The following is a 23,402-nucleotide window of genomic DNA, read 5'->3' on the forward strand; positions in this document are numbered from 1 at the left end:
TAATAAACGGATAATTGACTTGAATTTTTTGTTATTTTGGTGAGATAAAATTCAATAAATGATCACGACGACCGATCATTTGAGTTCATACTCAGCCGTTTAGCATGCGCGATCGCATCGCCGTCACTTTCCCATAATTAAATGACACATCCGTTCAATTACCGGTTAATTCCATTACTTGCGCGACTAATTCGTTATTGCCTTTCGATTTCCGCTCACGCATCGCCCACGTGCGCTCGATTTCTCGTATCTTCTCTTCCTTTCGCCCTACCGAATACGTCACCGAGTACCGAGCTTCGTCGCATTGCTCCGACGACGATAGATTGCTTGCTAGGACGTTCGCCCTCAATAAATTTAATAATCCCGGCTTTCATCGGCGATTTTTATCTGCGCTGAAGAATCGATCTGTTTTGTCTTCTTACAAAAGAGCAGCCCTTGACAAATGGTCTCCGTAATGCACTGCCGACACTTTCAGTTATCCGTACGACTTTATTTAACAAACGACTGAATGCTGCGAACTAATACATCATTTTTCTTGTTATTTCATGCTCAGTCCGTTTTTCCTGCTCGAACCAATCCCCGAAGATCGCATTTCTCTCTTTTCTCGTCGCTCTTTTTTCTTCACATCGAAAGCAAATAGTATTTTTATTTCAGTGATATTCTTTTTTACTTTCGTAATGAAGAAAGAGGTGTATACCAGCTGAAGCTTTAAAAGCGCACCGCTCCTTTTTTGCGCTTCTCTTATTTTGTCTAGAAAAATAAAGAGAATAGAAGCAACGTCTCTCAAAATAGTGAGCTGCGAATGAGATGTAAGAGAGACAAAGTGAGCCTTACGGTATTTCCGATCGACAAGTGCACAACTCTATCACGACTTTTTCGTCGCATCGTCTGATCGACCGATCTACCGATGTCCCCGTTTATTTTTAAGTTATTTTTAAGCAACGACAATTTCGAGACGGGACATCCGTCGAGGGATAAAACAAGAAGAGGAACAGTCTCGTCTCGGTTTCCGCTTCAGCCAGATAAGAGAGATTCTCGGAAGGACGTTACTCGGGATCATCGTTCGACCCGCTTAAATGCGTCGCAAATATCAGCAAGAAATTCACCGACGTTCGTTCTGCTTGCTGGTGGAACTAATCGCCCGACAAAACGCATAACGGGGTCGAACCTAGCAAACTCGCTACTGGTATTCATCGGTTCTTCCTAGCGTTCTTCTTTCTCCCGTGAAGATTTTTTTCTTGAGAATACTATGAGAAAAAGGCGAGACTTAGGTTTCTTATTTCTCGAGAAATGTTATTCTGAGGAACGATAAAAATCTGTTTATCGATGAGTTTCTTGTAAATATACACAGATATATACATTATTTTTTGCACGAAATCTTTAAAATATTTGTTTTTCTGTCGCTATTTTCGTTATTACGATTACGTAGAAGAGAAGAAAAATATTCCATTGACAAAGTCACTGCGTCATCGAATTTAAAGCCGTGTACATGCAATACGCAAATAAAGAAATATATAATTTCTGGATGTTGCACTGAAAAAAATACACTAAATTTTAATAAATCATTTGTTTTAAAATAGTGCCAACTAAATATATGCTAAATATAAAGATTTATTTATTTTATACAAAACCTTTAATTCCACCATCATTTCTTTTTATTGAGTATTTATTTACTATAAGTAAATGTTTAGTTGGCATTATTCGGATAAATATTTATTAAAATTTAAAATATTTTTTTCTCAGTGTATGAACACTTTCTCAATTACAAGTAAATCAATTAGACAATAAAAATAATCAACACATGATTGTAAGTGCGCAGAAAAATTATTGAATTAGAAAACACACTGAATTTTAATCAATCACACTATCAAATCTGTTGCTGAAACGCGGAAGAAAATATACAGAAAGATATTCTATTCAGAATAAATCCGTTCCACATATAAAGGTTTTCAAGAGTTTTGCTCGGGGGGAGATCCTCCTGGAGAACTTCGGCGATTCCGAACGTTAGATTATAACGAGAACGTCATGAATGTGTAACCGGGAGGCTTGGTGGTGCGCGTCTCGCGGCTTTATGCAGAATATAATTCCTCCGATAAATAATTTCCATGGTCGCGATACCTCGGATACTCCTCCCGTCGTCTTCAACGACTGCGCAGATGGCCACCCCCGTCGAAGCTAAGGATACTTAGAGAAGTCGCTTCCTAAGCCGGATTTGGGCCTAATGGTGTGTGCAATTATTCCACTCCGAAGGGTACCAGCCGATCAGACACGACCGTCCCATCCCATTCCGTCCCGTCCTGATGCGGCACGACGCGGCGCCGGTTTCTCATCCGGTCCGACGTTTCGTTAATGGCGAGCAAACTGCACCGCCAAAGTTGCTATCCGCTAAATGCGGAGGCGGAGAAGCGCGCTCGTAATCTCTTTCCGCGTGACGGACATGCGGCTCGTAAAGGCGAACCGCGAAACAGATCTGGGTCGGAAGATTCTCCCTTCGTTCCTTTCGTTTGCGGGACCACCGAGGTGGATATCGATCTAGATTTCTTGAGTGATCCACTATGAGGATCACATATTTATTTATACAATCTAGATATGTGCACATGATATGATCATTTAATATTGAATCACATGTCGCTGTGTTGAGTTCGTATACATTGCATGTTATTGCATACGGGAAATGTGAATTAGTTCCTGTTTGAATATGAAAATAAACTGCAAGCTTATTTAGATTTTATCTCATCTAATTGTCATAAATTTGAGTTTGTTTTGTTCCAATATTTTCATACACTGAAGAAAAATTTATTTACAGAAGTAAACATTTACTTACAATAAATAAATATCTACTCAATACAAAAATCATATAGTTAAATCAAATTAGTTTTTGCATCAAATAAATGTATGTTTATATTTAGTAAATATTTAGAATTATTCAAACAAACATTTATTAAAATTTAGTATTTTTTTTTTTTTTTTTTTTTTTTTTTTTTAGTATATTTTATACCTTATTCTAAATCTGAATCAATGGATAATGATATCAGTACCAAGTATGCCACTGGTAATTAGTGAAATGTGAGATCCCTAGCTGATCTTTATTATGTGATCTAACTAATCTTTTAGTGGATAAATTCAATATAGTATTAGAATATAGTATTGGAAAATTGAAATTAACATTCAAATATCAGTATTTTAGTTATATAGTGATCAAATATTTTTCCTTTTTTACTTAAACTTTACTGATTATCAGTGCCAAGTATGCCACTAATTAGTGACTATCCACTGATTTAAATTTAGAGAGTATATATCATTTGTGAGACGTTTGTAAATCAAAAGCATTTTATATTTTAGCTGATATTGATTTATAATTTGCAACTGCTGTTATTCGATTTCATTTGACATTTGCGATTTAAATTCTTAGCGGTTCGCTGACTTCCAAATGTTTTCGTAGCGACCGTATGGTGCGGTGATGGAATGCGTCTCGATTGAGATGCAAAACGAAAGGATAGGAAGATCGATACACGGTACCATCGCAGTATCATTTATTGAAAGTCACTTGAGCTAATGCGTTTCTTTCATGTATTTCTTACAGAGCAATTTGAATGTGCTTCGAATTGTATTAATGCTAATCAATACTTGCAGCACGTTGCATCAAGAATTACCACACCCTCTCACTCGACTTTACCGGATGGCATGCCTGCAATTTCGACGAGAGAGCTATTACTAAATACTTTCGAAAAACTTTTCCCATCTCCGTGTTTACCTCAGGTCTGCTTAACAATCCTCTTTTCATTGCGAACATCCATTGTGGTTGTTTGTTCGAGTCGAGAACGCCTCTTGCGTTTGATTAACATCCATCTGTCAAATGAAAATGTTGTCTTGCTAGACACTTAAACGAATCTTCATGCAATCTCACGGAGCACTTTCGGAACCGCAAACGGTAAGTTGCCATTTCGACTTCCGCCTCTCTGTCATCGTTCCATGGTGGATGATTTGCAGCTGCAGCAACACGCTCAACAAAAAGCGAGGAAAGCAGCGGGGAGCCACGATTCCGAGCGACTCGATTCCGTCCTTGGTTTTATCGCTCGTAAACTGGGTCCGCGACGCGAAGCGGCGGCAGCGACGGTGGCGGACACGGATCGTATAAACCCCGCTCCAACACCCTTCTCGTTTTCGTGCTCGTAACTCTTCCCGATCTTCCTTAGACGCCCACATGCACTACCATCGACGATGAAGTACGGAAGCACAACGGAGCGGAAGTTGAAACGGGCAAGTGCTCGTTAATACGCGGCTGCGATAAAGCAGCGCCCTTGCATCAAGTATTCTTGCTGGTTCGACCAAGCGAACAATTCAAGGCTGTTCTGAAGCGAAAGCGGCATGCTACAGCAACGCGTTATTCACGGAATATAATCGTGCAAGTAAATTAATATCTTTACACTTGTTGAGCGAACGATCATCACAAGAAAGAATGCAGGGGAACTGCGCAATTTATACTATAAAACAGAAAATAATTGTTGTGCAATTCTAAGAAGAGATATTCTTATGAAGATAATTTGAAATTTTGAATTGTTAGAATATGAATAGGATAGAAACGTTTCCTTCGTTTACAAAAAAAAGCAACGATTTCATAACGAGTACCTACTCTAAATTCTTTAGAGTGGAATCTCACTCTAAAGAGTGAAAATTAAGCCAGTCTTTAAAAAGAATGTCAATTTTCAATCTTATAAAGTTTTAGAGAGTACATGGATTTATAAAGATTCACAGATAAATATGTGCTAAGAACACAGATATTCTTCATTACATCGCCTCTACCAATTATCAGTCTAATTCAGGAGAAATGGTCTAACATTGACGCTGACCGCAAATCCGCAGAAGCTACGTGGCTCAATCGACTGAATGTCGAAGGAGGGGTCCTTTGATGAGGCACCATGCGCGCCGGCGGGACCATTCAACTCGGACACCCACCCTTTGACCCGCCATTTACACCGGCGGATAGTGTCGATGTAAATGGCCATTAGACTGCCATGCTAACCCGCAAAACCGACATACGTGCGCGCGCGATTGGCTGGAAGCTGATTTTCCTTGACGATCATCACTGACAAGATCGTCGCCGTTGAGTCTGGAATGTCGACGATAAATCCATAATGCCCAGTCATGCTAATCGATCACAAAGTCTGAACGCCACTGTTCTGACAGGCATTCTGGCGTTCAGATACGTTTTTCGGAAAACTGATGGAAAACCTTTCTCAACCAGTAGATAAAGGATCCGTCGCGTCGCCAGTATCGCAGAAATTTATTAGGATTTACAGTCTTCAGGAATGACGTCAGATTTATTGTACCATTGTTCACCGGTATCCGCGCGATTTCCCGATTCCGTCGTGCAGTTTCAAAAACTTTTTTGATCAAAACAGTTTCCGATTCTTTTACTTTCTCGTATTTTCTTTCCACTTTCAACGAGGTATCTTAAACAAAGAACAAAAGATCTAATATTTAATATGATGTTATAGAGTAACGTTATAGAGTATTCCAATTACTGTCTGTCCCTATTAATGTGCTTTTGTATAAGTGATTTCGATAAGTGATAAAGAAAACTAGCATGAATAAATAAGAAAAAATATTTTTTTCTTTTCAAGTTATATTATTAATGCATACGATATCGAAGATAATATTTTATTTTTTGAGTATTAAAATATTTTAAATATTTTTTCAAAAAATATGAGGAATTTATATGAATTTAGTAATACGTAAGATTTTAAGCTTGTCCCTATTAATTTGCTCTGTATTGGAACTGAGAACGTGTTATAAGTGTATATTGAAATAAATATAATTGAAATAATGATTTATGTAATATATTAACTTAAACAATTAGCTTAAATTTATTACCTGTTTTAGTAATTATATATTAAAATAAGTCAAATGTGGATAGGCATACAGATTGGGAACACATTAATAGGGTCATCGCCGCTTAGAGGACTCACTAATAGAGATAAAAGCATGTTATTTATTTTTGTCAATAACATTATAAAGTATTAACATTTTTTTAGATTAAAGAAACATAAGAAAAAGAAATAGTTGAAAAACCGATATTGCAAGCAGATAAAATTAAAGCTACAATATTTAATAATTAATTTAATAATTAATTTAATCAGTAATAAGCAAGTTGGCTAAAAGGCATATTAATAGGGACAGTTATCCTATGTATATTATAAGATTTAATATAATATTAATATTATTTCTAAAGAATTATAGAATCCTCTGATATATCTTTCTCGTCTTTCACTCTATAAAATATTTCTTTATTCCTATGGAATAAAGAAATATTTTATACCGCATTCATATCGCAAAGATAGAATTTAATAAATGAACTCCCATGTACTAGAAACCGATAGCTGCTTGATAATTCAATGAATGCCAGCAATGAAATTTGTATCATATCCATGATTCCTGTAATAGAATCTAAACAAGACCGAAATAATTATCCCTCTGGAGAGCGGAAACTCGAGAAACTATCGTATGATTAGAAATTTGGAATATTCAGTTGCCACAAAACTGAAAATTAGGGAAATCAGGGAATAGTAATTTATATTGCTATATTAAATTAATCTTTCAATAAAATATTTAACAATTTCCAAATCAGGACGAAAATATAAAAATTCTAAAATATTGAAATATTGAAAGGGAAAATCATAAAATTTTGTCTGGAAATTAGGGAAACATTAGAGAATTTTAAGTTGAGGAATTTGTGATAACCTTGATATTCTCGTAATGTGCACCAGCATGCATTAAAGCACAATATTAGCGTAGTACACTCAATAAACTAAAAAAAAAAGAAATATAGAGTATCGCTATCTGACTGCGTCATTGGATTCTTATAAAAAAAAAGATCACGTTGCTTTCAAGAAGAATAGACGGACAATTCCACGGAAAGAAGGTCATTTAGGACAATAATTCCGCGGCTGTGATTGAATTATACGCGAACAAACTACCGCTACTATTTCGTGTCATCCATCTCGGTTGATCGTTCAATCTTCTCTCTCCCTCTCGCTTGCTCTTTCAACCCCCTACCGACCCTCTTTCGTTCGCCATAAACTCCGTCGTGCCCGCCACTACTCTGACCGCCCTCGCATACTACTGTTCCGTATTTGCGGCCCTTCATTTGCAGATAACCACTCGTGGAACCACGGAACAATCAGCCGTATCCTTAGAGTGCATCCTTCTATCTGTTTCCTTCCTTCCGTCCGTTCTTCCTTCCTTCCATCCCGTCCTTCCTTGCTTCGTTGCTATCTTTTCTCATGCTTTTCTTTCCGTCCTTTCGCTCTGCTTCTGTCAATCGACACGTGGGACAAGATTAAAGAGAAACATAGAGGGAAGCCGGTATTACCGGTTAGTGGACATCGAATCGTTGCTCTTGCATTATTACGCGAGTCACGGAAGAGAGCGTTACGATAAAATAATAGTAAAATTAAGGGAATAAAATATTACAATGAAAAGTACAAAAATATAAGAAGAAAATTACAAGTCTAGACAGAGAATAACAGGGATGCGCCTTACTAAACACGTGGCCAAGTTCAGGGTTAAACAGAAACTGTCTGTGTTGCGTGTCATTACCAGACACGCAGGGATAACGAAGGGTGTACTGTGATAAGACTTAGGGTCTGTTTCATGTTCAAACTTTTTATGTAGCAACTACTTATTCACTCTCTTTTATATAAATAAAAATAAAACGAAATACTCTCTTAAAAAATATGTATAATAAATAATTTGGAAAAATAAATTTAATATGCTGTATTTTATGGCATGGAAAATATATTACATAATCTAAGACACATCACTTTTAAGTAAAGCTATAACAAATTAACAAAGAATCAATTTATATAATTATATAATATATTATATTCTACTTAAACTTTTTTAGATAAACTCCTTAAATCATTAGATTTTTAATTATATTTATAAGTTGTCTTTTCATACTTCATGAATTAGTGTTAGGAAAATCTCACGAATTGCACCAAACATTATCCATCGCGAACGATGCATGCACTCGATGGCCATGAATCTCAGGTCGTAAAAGCGCGGTCGTAAATTCGCGATCCCGCGCCCCAGCATTACACGTGTAGAGCTGTATGCCGGTTGCCCCGAACTATTTTGCATCTTCGATAAGAGAAAGGGAAGCCGTTGTTCTCGAAGATCGATGTTTCCGGGCGCGCGCCCCGAGACGAGAGAATGACACCGCATAAATTCTCACCCTCGTCCCGTATAACGCGGGATGACGTTTCGGGATTCCCCGCTCCCGCAAACCAGCTGCACTCGAATCGAGACCACGATGAGCTATGTCTTTCATTTCCTTTCTCCCGAAGTCCCGAGTTGGCTCCTCTCTATCCGCTAAATGGACAGCAGGAGTCGAGCCGCAAAGTATTTTCTATTTTCGATATCATCCTTCACACTTCATAATTAATGAATCGATAGATTCGATAGAAAATCCATGAAATTAATAATCCATGAAGATAATGATAGTTAATGACAATAACACTTATTGCAGTCTTAAAAGAAAATTGAATTGAAATGGAAATTAATTCTGAACTTCGTAATTAGGAGTGATTTTTGTTAACTCGATTAGCCTTAAAGCATCTCGCGAAAATGAAGTTATTACAAAAATAAATTGTATAATCTCGATTCTCTCTTAAATAATGCATTAAATTTAAATAACGTAATTTCAACTTTTTTAGTTTTCTATAAAGGGGAAAATTTGTAAGTTTTATTCTTTCGAAGTAATTATGTACGCAAAAAGTCTTTTGTGGACTGATTTACATCACGGTTATTACATGACGCACATCGCAAAAAAGTGGACATGACTGTAGTTCGCGTTGACATACTGTAATAATATTTTTGATAGGCATTATAATATTGCCAATCCCTCGGCAGGAAATAGCTCGAGCATATACCGCACGTGGCAATACAAAAGATGGCTCGATTCCCTGTTTTTCGGACGTCAACGCTGTACGGGACAGTCGCCGCCGGTCGTGGGAGGGGAGATTGTCGCTCCTATAATTCTTGGTGTTTGTTTTCCTTCTGGTCCCTCCTGTTTTTCCTCCATTAGCGACTTTACTACCCCCGCTGTATGCCTTCCTCACAGCTCCCCCTCACTCGTACCGCCGTCTTCGTCGTTTTCCTCGGTTACCCCACGTCAACAAACACCTGACAACTTCCCGTGACTATCGTCAGAACGACTTCTCAAGTTGTTCGTAGACAACATGCCACCCCTTACGGCTTCCCTCTCGATTTGCTCGCGTATAAAATCCGCATATCGAGTGTAGAATTGCCTTCTACCTTCTTTCACGGTATATCAAGTAGTCTCTTTCTATCGATGGCAATTTATACTTTCAAAGATGAGAAGATAACATATGTTCTGTAATAATAGCTCTCGGGAATTGTAATATGCTATAATAGTATAATACTATTGTAATATGCTAAGCACCTTGCCACATACTTTTCAAAAGTCAACTATCTTATTATTTTTTTAATACCTAAAATGTTTTCCTTTCTCTCTTTATCAATACATTCATATAATATAGAATTTAATTTTTATTTTGTTATTAAATTTCCAAACATTAATTTCTAAGCTTAAGAGTAATATATTATAGTATTATAGTAATATATTATAGTATTATAGATTATTGAAGCTTTTCAGCAAGAGACAACATAGAGAGACACAATATAACACAGTGATCAGATATTTGTTTAATATTGACAAACAGTAAGAACAGTATTCATTCACTTACACTGAGTATTTTTTTTTTGTATTTCTTTCCATTTACTTCTCTTGTTGGAAAGTAGATATTTTATATAAATTAACAAAAAATTATTTTTTATAGCATATTTACATATAATAAAACGATATCATTTGTATCATATTTATACGTCATATTTATACGTCATATTTTAAAGAGATAAAAAAAAAGGTCAATTTTATTTATAGTATTTTTAGTTAAATCGAGATTCACACGTAGCAGGACGGTCTATTATTGTAAACGACACATTCCCGGGATTTTTAAATCCACATCGTTTTTATATGGACGATAAAAATATACGCGTGTCAGTCGATTTGTCGTTTGATCGAGTGGATAAACATTCCGAATAGTTTTACAAGTTCCACGAGACTTTTATTTTTAAAATATCCCACGCGCTATCTTTCTCTCTTCACTTCTCTCTTCCAAAGTTGTGCGTGTCATCTTTCCTCTACGTTTGTGATACACATCGAAACCAGAGAGATCAGCGAAAGATAGACTTCCTGCCTCATCTTCTGCAGCGCTTCTGATTATGCAATGGCATTTCTAGAACCAGTTATACCAAGGACGCGTACCATTTGAGAATGTACGCTGCAGATATTCATCATTGTAGATCGTATCGTATCTAAAAGAATGTTTTATAAATAAAAGAGGCGACAATCGGAATCATCTTGAAATGCTAATATAGTCAAGTATAAACAGCTACAAACATGTATCGAATAAATTTTTCTTTTGTAAAATCAGCTCTTAATCATTGCTTGACTGAGACCAAACTATTTTATGTCAAATTAGTTTTAAGCAGTTTAAAAGAGTACACATATGTAATATATAAATTCACCTCCAATTATCTTAGCATTTAGATTTATTGACTGTGAAAGGCTTTATTTTATACTTGTTGTGTAATCACATTTGCAATCGGAAGAAATTCCTTGTTTAAAATTAATTTTATTTGATATTAAACTTTAAGTTATTTGTGCCTATGTTAAAAGGTCTTCAAATATACATTAATTTTTAAGTACGTGGAGAGAAGATTTAGAGAGAATTTCACAAATCGTCTTCATCAGGCATGAATAATACAATTTAACATCCATTTATACTCTATTGTCTGTAATCTCATGAACGAGATTGTTCGTTGCAAATGTTTACTCCAGTTTGTGATGTGGGAGGAGTTTCTTACGGAAGTAGTTCTCTTACAAACGTAATTGGCGAACACATAACTTGCCAGCGATAAACGCTAACAGCACGTTGATCCCTTTTGAAAATGCGCGAAGGCTGCAATTCGAACGTTCATTGCAACAGGATTCGAAGGCTCGATTACACGCGTAGCGTTCCGGCTAGCGTTTTCTGATACCTCTCGTATCTCCACCCACTTCGCGTAGCGGCTTATATTCTGCGATTCTTCGTGTCTCACGGAAGTTGAAGCTGTTGCGATCGTGAAATAAGCCTCGGCACGCCCTCTTCTTGTATTCCCGGTTGTCGCCGATTGATTCGCAGCAGTGCGACAGAGAAGGAACGAGAAGGAGAACAGAATAGGTGCCTGAGGCCGCTTCTTGCCGAGCAAGAAAGTTCGCTGTTCGTGCCGCACGCGATAAGTGGTAACGACACGTAATACTCTTCGATAATCACCGTCATTCCATGATGCTGCGATACAGAGCGATACGATCGAACATTACAGCTTCGATTCGGCCACGTCGCTTTAGACATTGCAATGAAGAAGATTCAAAAAAATTCTTTTACTCTTCTTTTTATGGCCATGTTCGTATATTATTGCCAGTTGACTGACACTATACTGAAAATTTATATATAATAGTTTCCGTTATATGAACTTTTATTATTTTTAATTAATTACTGGCAGTTAAGTCACAAAATCGCATACTTATTTACTTAATTTTTCTCTTAAAATTATAAATTGATTCTTCGAACTGAAAACATATTTGTAGAACTAATTGTTTTGTATTCTCTTAAAATCTTTCTATAATTTTATCCGCAATTCTTTTTTTTTTCTGCAATTAATTTCTTATGAATATTCATTAAGTATAGTTCGTAAATGTATAATTTTTTGTAATTATTTTTATTCTTTAAAATTTAAGTCACAGTCTCTCCTGCTCTTGTTGGCTACGCCCATATACACGTATATGCACACAACAGTGCATAAAAATGCTGTAAAATTAATAATGCTAGAATTATAAGAATGGCACTACAATAAGCTATTATTTACGACTTATGAATGACAAATTAACTGAACGAATGACAATGCACGATATTAATAATGAAACGTTCTTAGATTCTTTATTGTCGGAGAATCAATGATTGTGACTATTATTATTTTGCTAAATGTTACGCGGTTTTTTAGGCTGTTCCAAATTTATTACCAGCACACAATATTGAAAATCTATTGCATACTATAAATTTTTAGTACTAGTAATAAATTTTGGAACACATTCTTAGTGATCCATTTATTCGGTTATGAAGCACGTCCTACACGGAATCTATCTACCGAACGTTGTACATCTATATTTAAGAATATAAGGAATTCCAACTGGTAGTCCTTTTCTTGTGGAAACTCTTGGTACCTTTTCCCTGGGATTATTACCGCGGCTTATTGGTAACGGGATAATATTCACGAGCGAATAAGTAACGAAAGCTAAGAAGCAAGGACGATAAGGACGAAGAGAGTATTGGTGCAATCTATATTTCGCGCTGATGACAATAGTAAATCCTTTGTCGTCATCTTCCTTCCCGCCGATATAATCGCCATTTAATTCCGGATGTGTGATATTGATTACCCCGGAAACCAAAGGGAGGAGAATCGCGCTTTGTGTTTCGCGCAATGAGCGTTCGCACCTCGATTCGCACCTTCGACACGAGAATTGCATTCTCGTAACGGACATAACCGATTCGGCCAAGTGTTCGTAGGTACGTGAGAGGCAATATTTCGTAATTGATTATCGTTAATTAAGGTCGCGTTCTCAGATCCTTGTTCTCTTACCCATCCTAATCGGTCTAATACATTATCGTTTCACACTATCTCATATGTTTAAGTATCAGAGACGATGTTAATCAACGATGAAATTGTCCCTAATTTTCGATTGCCTCTGGAAACTGGATCAATCGTAAATATGTGATATTCTTCACGCGCGCGATAAAACCTTAATTACGCAAATAATCGCGTATATGGCAGTGTAAATATTGACGTAATGAATAAATTACCAATAATTACGTATTTCTAGTTAATTAGGAATTGCGAGAATAACGTTTAATTGCTACGGAATTTCTGTAGAAGGACGTTGCTCTCAATTAATTGTTGCATTAAATTACATGCAGTATATAAAATTTACATCGCAAAGTAATTAATATGTCGTAATGCGACCCAAATATAGATCAGATACGTTTATCGAGAACTTCGCATAGATTTGCATGAATTATTCATTGGGTAATTCCCATAAGCCGTTGCAATTTATAGTCTATTAGATTGTATCGTTTCTCGATCTGTGTTAGAATGAGATGTGCCGATACATTGCGGAGGCTGTGACAAATAGATAGATAGATAGATAGATAGATACATAGAAGGAGAAATCGATCGATTGATCTTCAGATTCAGTAGAACGCGTAAACAGGTCGAGAATAATGAAAGGGATGGGGTGGGGGGTTTGGAGGGGAGGAACAAAGGATAGATGGATGTCTCAATTGACGATGAATGAAGGGTGAAGGAACCGTCGAGTTGAACATTTTCGCGTCTCGACGAGAAGTTTCCGCGCGCTTGAGAGCCCTCGAAACTTTTCAATAAAGTGTAAACTTACTTTCCATACGTCTCGAATGACAAAGTTCGTTCTGCTGCTATCGTTTTTCGAAGGAATTTACGGGTGCTCGAAAGACGTTCCCGAGGGCGTTGTCGATAATCATTTTTGATGCGCTTTGGAAAAGTTTCTGGCGTAATCCTGCTTCGCTTGGAACTGCTCGACAGGATTCGCGTGAACGTAGAAGTCGCGTAATGCAAATTACTCGAGCACGCTGTATGCTTGTACGCAGATAAGTTTCGAAATAATTTTAGATTTACCTAAAGATTTCCAAAAAGTACACTGAAAAAATATACTAAATTTTAATAAATCATTTGTTTGAATAGTATAATTAATTAAACACTTATTAAATATAAAGATATATTTATTTAGCAATACAAAAACCATTTGACTTAACTATTATTCCTTTTTATCGAGTAAATACTGTAAGTATTTAGTTGACACTGTTTAGATAAATATTAAAATTTAGAATATTTTTTCTCAGTGCGCAATAAGAAATTTTCAAATTTGTTTAAAAGCCCGAAATCGTAATCACGTGTATTATGTTACGATATAAATTTTACATACCTAATATTTTATATGCCTGCAATTTAACGCAACAACGAAAGAGAAACGTTCTCCTACAGAAATTCTGTGGCAATTAAATGCTACTTTGTCAGCGTAAACTATCTGTATAAATAATTCGTACTTTAACAAACATTTTCCCTAATAAAATGTGCGCTTAGCGCTCAAAACCACGAGACTGTTTCCTAATGTGAAGAACGTGGGCGTAATAAATAATATCTTTGTGTCCATCTTGTTTCCATATAACGAGCTCTCCTCGTTATACGTTATCCTCTACGAGACGGTGCTCTCCGCCGAGTCTCGCACTCTAACGGCCGACACTGCCGCTAATTGCCGTCCGTATAATTACCATATCGGAGAAATAAATACAGAGCTCTTACCTTCTACGGCCAACGAGACAGCACGCCGACATTACATCCGCGCCGTTTAAAGTCTCGGAAAGATAGCGCGGGGGAGTGATAAAATATGAGCTTCGAACACATGAGCCAGGCGGCGAAGATTCTAACGAAGTCATCTATTCGTCGGCAAACTGTCTTGTTTATGTATTAATAAATGTTTCGATGTTCCTCACACACCTTTAATATCATCTTCTGCAGCGATTTGTCTCTACCGAACTATTTGAGAAGCAAAAAAAAAAGATCAAAGCGTTATAAACTTTAGCGTTAGAACAGAGAAAAGAAGAAATTCACATTGTGGACGTTAGATTTACGACAGCATGCCCGAGATTTATGTAGCTACGCTATTAAAGTCGTATATGTCTTCGAGTTACTATTTCTTGGATATCGTGAAACTTGAGCGTTATTTTAAAATAAATCTTGAATACGTGGCCGCAATGCGCGACATTTGCGATATATAATAATCTACAAGAGGAAATGTTATTATATTTCGGCTGTCGTCTGCTTCCGTATTACGAGGAGGAAGTAATATTTAAAGGAAAAAAAGCTCATAACATGATCCTCGTGTGGAGTCCACAATAGCTGTTACGGAGGATCAAAAGATTAACAATGGCCACCTGACGTCTATTTAATAACAGACTTCGTTATCTCGGCTTTGCAACCTCTATGCATGCATCTCGGAACTCTTTCGCCAGTCAAGCACGAGACACCATTACGCAATGCACATCTCTGAAAGTACGTTTTCCGTTTAAATGAAACTTCTCTCTTCGTAGAGAGATTTGTTATATTGCAAAAATACAACATATATTATACGCTCGAGACCTATACTCATACCACATCAAAAGTCTCGAAAAAAAAAAAAAATGTGTAAACGAATCGTCTCTTTATCACGAGAAATGACATGCCACTGTTGTTTATATAATTGTGTCTACAATAGGGTTGTCACAAAACTGGAAATCAGAGAAAAATCTAGGAATTTTGTACAATTTTCTAGAAAATTAAAATTCTTGGCTTTAAAAAAATTTAATATGCATATATTATACCAACGCAATTTTTGGAATATTATCAACTTAACAATTAAATGGAAACGATATCGATAATGTTAATAGTTACATTGCTATATTAAATTGCTCTCTCAATATAATATTTAACGATTTCCAAATCAGGATGTAATTACAAAAAATTTTCAAAATATTATTAAAGGTATTAGAGAAAATCATGAAATTTTGTCTGGGAATCAGAGAAAATTTATGAAATTTTAGGATGAGAGATTATGGCAACCCTGGTGTGTTCGTCGATAAGAGATTCGTCCATGCTCGATTTAACGACGAAACACTGCTACGCGCACTCACGCGTGTCGCAAACGGCAGGTGTCCGCTGATTTTTCCAACTGCAACAATATTTAACGTCCGATTCCGTACCGGAGCTAGAATGTCTTTTTGGCTCGATTTCCACCAGGAAGTGGGGTGGAGAATTATCGTGGCGCCGCCGTGCCGACGTCGAAGCGAGACGTCGCGGTCGCTCACGCGCGAATGTTTTACCGTCTCCTTTCCGTCTCTCTGAACTGCTCTCTTATCTTGAGACAGACGAGGAAGAAGATGAGAGAGAAAGACGAAACGAAAGAGAGAGACTGGGAGAAACACGACGTATGCCGGCAATGATGACGCCTAATTAGCGACGCCGGAAATGAGGCGTAGGCACCACGAAATTAGTATCTTGAGATATCCACTCGCGCCCATCTATCCGCCATTCCTCTCTCATTCTCAGCGGAATGCTTTCGCTAAATCTCTCGTGCATCCCGGACATCTCCACCACGTCGGAACGCGTCCTGGAGGAGAACGTCGAGTAAAACAAACTTTCGAGATAGTTGCCTGACAGGTGCTTTGTGTAACTTAATCAAGGGAAGTATCCACGAGAGAACTATCGTCGCACGTTGCTTTCATCTTACGACCGCATCTCGGTAGATTTTTCTCGATAAAAACTTAAATGGATACTACGTCTTTTCGCTATTTACCTTTCAATGTTAAACAACTTCGAAATTATTATCTTAAGTTAAGCTTCTGTAGAATTAATTTGCTCCAAGATTATTTTTTAGTTGAGTAAAGATCAATTTGAACTTATCGAAGAATTTATAGACTGACAGTAATATACTCGAGAGATATATGTAAAATTTTAATATATAATATATATAATACTGGGAAAAATATATATAGTACTGCACACATAGTTACTATAATTATAAATTACGCATTCAGACCTCCATTAATATTTACAACGTTATTTGAGATTATTATGATATCTTTTCATGTAATTACAAACTCTATTATTTAACGTTGCATGGTAACAACAATGCTCATTTGATAAATGTAAATAAATATAAAACCTAATAATATGTAACGTTGGTTATTAACGTTGATTAGTGCACGCAGGTACTTCATTATTTGTGAACTACGAAATTATTTGATGTGCAAAAACGCGACTGAGAGTTCCCAAAAATTGTTTAAATTTTTACTTTCACGCTCATTGCGATGGCATCTTTTTTCTTTTTCTCTTCTCCCCTCTATACATATATTTTAATGAATGTATGTACGGATTAACTTTAGTAAAAATTTATATAATGGGTTGATTCAGAGAGCGGATATACAAAGAGAATATTTAAATGAAAATGTCTGTCTGCACCAACTCATGTCACTTAGTTAGAAAGCTTTTACTGATGTTAGTGTATTTTTATTCTCTACATGAATCGCGCAAATTATATAAAATTACCTACATTAAAAGAATTACGCTAACAAGAGGATACATTATAAAATGAGTTCACTACAGAAAAGTCCGGAAGAATGGAAATATTGCGGGATATACATTTTCTAAATTTTTGTAATATATTGCATCCAAGATATGATACATGTTTATTCATTTTTCAATACATATACATGTATATTTCTAATAAAAATTTCTTAATTACAATTTTAGGAAATTATGACACAACAATTTCATTATAAACGTAATATTTTTTTTTATATTGATAAATAATTGTTTTTATCATATATTGTAGTATGATTGCAATTTTGAGATGGATAAAAAAATTATAAAAAATCTACTTACATTTGAATCAGTTTTTTTATTTATCAAGCCTAACAAAAGTAATTTATGATTATTGTAATATTCTAAATCTTTTCTTCTTGACTTAACTTTTGAATTAACTTTTTCGCTACTGTAATTCGCAACTTCTCTTTGCGCTAATCGACATTTGCATTAGGGTACGATTTATGGATAACTAAACCCCTCACGTATCAAGCCCTAACTTCATCTCCCTGCCATGAATGTCATTATGGCGATATTAAACTAGCCGGACAATGACAAAGCTTTACAATTTAGTACATTACGAGTAAACGTGCCGAGTTCTCACGCAGTTTCGTTTTAATAATAAACAGAAGATCAATCAATGACAACAATAATCTATAATAAATATGTTTATTGTGTTGTTACATTGTCGTATCTGCTACTTCCTTACGATAGAAATAATTATTTCCGAGGCTATAATTATTTCTTTGTCATGGCCAGAAGAAAAAGAAACGCGTTCTTGAATGGCTTTTTCGTTCTCCATTCATTCGCTATAGTTCGAGAGGAAATGTGGAATAGGAAAAGAGCGGATACCCGTGACCGTCTCGATATTTTATTTCCCTACATTTCTCACAATGCCGCGTATTCTCTTCGCAATCGCCATGCTCTTTACTGACTGAGCCCTCGCTTTTTGTTGCTTTCAGGGATTTGCGACCAGTGAGTTTGGAAAAAGGTCAAGAAACCCTTAGGCTCAGAGTCTATGCCTGCTACGCTTGGGGTGGGCCCTTCCTTGTCGCCGGTTTGGCTGCGCTTCTGGATCATCTACCGCCTCAACCACAGTACACATTTCTGAGGCCTCGCTTCGGCGAGAAGCAATGTTGGTTCTACGGTAAGTTCTTACCTCGTCCATTGAACCCCTCGTCATTTCTGCGTGAACTATCTTATGGACGCGTGAACTTGCTCCATCCATCCGTTCCTTCTAGTTCGCCTCGCCATATTATCAGATCCCGTCAGATTTGCATCTCCTGAAATAATAAGGAATTACTTTAAATGCAGCCCCATCTAATTTAATAAAAAAATATCACGAATTCTAAAGTAGATTATTAACTTGATTTTTAAATAGCAAATGGTTTTTTAGATTCAATACAGATTTTAGTGAAACTATGGTAACGAGAAAGCTTTTAGTCAGGTCAATGTAAAGCGAGTAGATTTATTTCTAACAAAGGATATTAGTTTTCCCTGTCAAGGGGCTCACATTTCGCGACTGGAGTTTCGTCGTTAGCAACGCGATATGAAACAGACGGCCGATATGTACCATATAAACTAGCGCACATCTCAATTAAATAGAGCTATGTGTTTGTTACACGGCGAGCGTAATGATGCAATTGGGGACGAATTACTTGTCGGACGATATATATGTATAGTTCGAGCTAGATCATTGCTCTAATTAAACTTGGCGTATAGCTATAATCCAGACTCCCTTTCGACGATATCGTGTCCGCAATAATGCATTATTATAGACACCGAAATGCACTATTCTTGCAATTCAAAACGATCGATCGATCTAATGGGAATTATTTACAACTACGTCAGTAATTAATAACTGTGATGCATTCGTTTCCCTTCAGACTAGCTCCACACCATAGGGAAGCCTTTACTATTCTTGTTATCAATAAATGATTCAACCAAGCCACATAATCGATCATTTGCTTGACAATTAATATCAACGCATAGAATGTGCTTCATCCTTGTGAATTAATTAATTTCCTTGCTGCAATTAAAACCGATATTAATCACCCAGGAGGGAGATTACAAGATTGCTTGTCAATCGATTTATTAAGATCAGCTATCTTTAATATTATTACGGCGATTAATATTATCTATTTTTACTTATTTTATTTTATTCGTTTTAGTTTATCTTCTCGGATATACAATACCGATCGAGTTATTTCATTTAATGTATTTTAATGAAACATATGCAGAGTTAAAAATTGAAAAATTCTTCGTCTTTCTGAAAATTTAAATACACGTATCTCATCTTTTTTTTCTTACAATTTTAATCTAAAAAATTTTAATCTAAAAAACAAAATATAGGTGCTTGAAACTAAAATCATTTTAGTAATAAGATATCGATTTGACAGACAATAATGGAGCTTATTATCGAAAGTAATACGTTGCGAACAGACCGTTATCCGACAATCCCTTGTGATCCGATTATTCTGCCAATTAATAGAACTGGTCATCCGCGCTCTCACAGTGCCGATTAAATTGGTTTTGTTAATCGATCGGTCGTGTCGAATTAATTGCTAATGAAGTACCATCATTCGACACCGACGCGACCAAAAAAATAAAATGACGTCGCGAATGTAATTGTTGTTACGCACGCATAAATCAGTGATTATCTCGAAAGATTTCTTTTTTTTTTTCTTATTGAATTTTAGTTGTTTTAAAATCTTTATTTTTATTCTCCGCGGATAAATAACTATTGAAAGTATCGGAAAATTGGTATTTTTGCAGTGAACAAACTAGGTTCAGATTGACGGAGAAATCCATGGCTCAAAAAAGTTATTTGAATACATGCGTATTTGAGCTTTTATATACGAAATACATGTGTAAAGAATACATGAAAACGGTAGGTGCTTCCATTTATATAAATATATGCATTAATACATCATTAGTACAGTTGAGTGAGACTGCCACTCGACTCGCGCAAGAGGATTACACGCTCCCTGAAATATTACGCAATACGTACAAACCGTATATATTCTCATACGATTTCTCCCTCTGAATGGGTATATAATTATCCATGCGTACAAATAATCGATTACAATAAGGAACAGAATGGCGGCCGTTGTGTCGGCTTCTGCGTGGCGCATTAACGAGCGCGGATACTTTCGTAAGCGGATTACGCGTCGGCCGAAATATTGTATTTAAGTATAACGTAAAGGGCGACCAAAGATCGATACCTCGCCCCGAAGCGCCTTTAATACCCCGGATCCCCAATAATAACCGACAGACGTGGCCTGCTTGCGGATCTCCCTGCGAATCTCTCGCGGGTCGAACAGAGATAATAGGATAAAGTCGCCTAATATGAGATACCTTTTTTTAAAGACTTGTAATTTACTTAATTTGCAATCTTTCTCCTTCGTAATTCCTTCTTATCTTAATTCCTATTTTCGTGTCAATTTTATGGGAAATGTATTCAAGATTTATCACCAAAAGTTAGTGACCGATAGTAGCTATAGTAGCTTTATTGTATGTGAAATTTTTTTATCGAAAGTGCCGATTTTGCTCATTCAAAAAAATTGTTTCCTAATGAGATACAAGGGTTTTCTTGTATGAGATAACTAATTAAGGTATCTCATAACTAGAAATTAAGGAAAAAGGTAAGGTTTTTTATACACGCTTTTATTATATTATACAAGTAGGAACAAGAATGTCATACATAATAATTATATAATTTTTTGATATGTGTGTGTAAGTAATCTTAACAATAGAATCATCATTTTTAATATTTCGTTCAATAGTATGCTTTGAGATATTAAATTGTTTAAATGCTCTCATATTAACTAAGAATATCCTAAGTATCTCATGACTTCTATGCCTTGTTTCATGATCAAATCTAATCTTTACAGTTAAAACAAATCATTATATCACGTGTTTTCCTATTAATACGATCTTACTCTATCACTGCATGCAGACTTTATTATCAAATATTTATTTATTATATAATAAAACAAGGTTTGAAGATTAACCTCAATAAAATTCGACAACATCCAATTTCAAGAATTTTTTTTCACAACAACTACACGCATGATTTAATAATGAGTTTTCTATTAAATATGTTTCACTCTATGAGTAATAAGTTCATAATAAAATCAACAACATGCGCTTATTAGTTTAGCAGAAATCCCGCTATCTCATATTGGGAATCTATCCCACAATAGGCGACCTTACCCTAAGATTCAACATCGTAACGGCGACGAGGGGGGCATCTCTATTCGTTGCGTCAGACTACGAATTGTTGTGCCCGGCCATTTAATGACCCGTTTCCCTGCGTAATTCACATCCCACAATCCCATCGCGTAACGGTTCGCGTCCTAAAGTTCATCTATAGATGCGCACTGCAAACACGCCGCTCGCCGGCGTATTAATTACGTCAGGCCGCGATCCACGCCGCTCGCATTCCGCTGATTAACGCTCACTTTTTACGTGCCGAATCCGCAGGCCCATCCCAGTCGCAGCCAGAGATTGCAATTACAAACAACCAATCTACCTCGTCGCCGCATTCCTCGACCACGATCGCCCGCGTGTGGGAAGATCGATTTTTTCCCATTGGAAAAAAAAAATCAAAGAGCCGACAGAGATAATAATTATCGGCGCTTCCTGATTGTACGCGCGCGATGCACGTGGTATTTCAATGATTTGATAAATTCTGCGAAATTGGTTATAAAATAGCAATGAAACTGCAATAAAAATGTCATAAGATTATATTGATTAAGAGAAATAAATTTATTTTTTGTTAAAACGGATCTTAAAATTAGTGCTTCATGAAATATATCAAATTTATTTTATATACATATCATATAATTCTGCAAATAGTGCGCCGAAATCTTTTTCAATCTTAAAATGCAATCATGAGTAAAATAGTAATATCATATATTAAGTTAACAAGCTAATAAGGATAGCATTTGATTGCTTGTCAATTTAATATATGATATTACAACTTTATTTCTGTTTATAATTGCGTTTCAAGACCGTAAAAGATTTCGACGCGCAGTTTATAGAATTGGATATATGTAATATAAATTCACTCTGAAATATTAAGATCCGCTTTGATCGAAAATAGATTTATTTCTCTTAATTGATTTATTCTATATCGGTACGAATTGTAATTGTGAGATTATATATCCGTAATCTTTCGAAAAATAAATCCGGAAAATAAATCGCGTTGACACTTCTAAATCTATAAATCAAAATCATTATCTACGTATCATTTATCACATTGTTTTTGTTTCCAAAATTTTTATTCAAAAATTTCAGAAAATGAGCACGAATGTTTGTATGAATCAATTGTAATTCATCAATATTGATCATATAACGTGATCTCTTTCTTCTCTTTTCCAAATATTCAATTTTACTTATTTCTAGAAAGCTCCAAATGTCTCAAAATGATGAGAGAAAGAGAGAAAAGGATTTCAACCTTCTTTCACCGTGCGATCTCACCTTCTTTTGTCAAGGATATCTATGCGCGCACAAAAGCTACACCTGGAGGGGCAAAACTGTTCTATCCGTTCCGAATCGGAATAATAGAGAGACTATGTCGGAACCATCACGAGTTGTTTTCCCTGACACAATGCTCCTGCAGGAGACGAAGGGTGCCTGCGCCACAACCAGGCAGCGAACCTTTTCTCCCTCACCCACGCTATAACGGCACTCTATAACGGCACAGGCTGAAACGATAGGGTAGAGAGATAAACCTGGCGCCAGCTAGTCCAACCCCGTCGTCGTGCGAAACGGCCGAAACCCTCGTTCCCTCTGCCTCGGAGCCCGATTATACGGCCCGTGCTAATAGGAATGCGTGTATGCACGTTTAAATGGGCCCTGAGACTGTTCCCTATTTTGCGTTTATATCCTTTGTTTCTTGACATATATTTAACATTGAAACGAACGATAATGACATCTTTAAGTATCCTCGATAACATTAAAAAGATCCATAAAGAGTTGATTTGAATTAATTCCTTTGTTTTTTTAAAGATAACTTCTACACGCTTAATAATACTGATCAGTAATATTGAATCAGTAATACT

The 23,402-nt window shown here is 36.1% G+C and overlaps 1 protein-coding gene across 1 annotated transcript in view; it reads left to right on the forward strand.

The window, feature by feature from the left end:
- LOC108685427 (probable G-protein coupled receptor Mth-like 1) overlaps positions 1–23,402 on the forward strand; it is a 158,646-nt gene that overhangs the window by 115,098 nt on the left and 20,146 nt on the right. The window contains exon 5 of the mRNA XM_018190205.1: positions 18,297–18,481. Within this exon, the coding sequence (XP_018045694.1) occupies positions 18,297–18,481 (185 nt within the window). The remainder of the gene's footprint in view (positions 1–18,296; positions 18,482–23,402) is intronic.

This window comes from Atta colombica, unplaced genomic scaffold, assembly GCF_001594045.1.
Source record: "Atta colombica isolate Treedump-2 unplaced genomic scaffold, Acol1.0 scaffold153, whole genome shotgun sequence".
NCBI classification, from domain to species: Eukaryota; Metazoa; Arthropoda; class Insecta; order Hymenoptera; family Formicidae; genus Atta; species Atta colombica.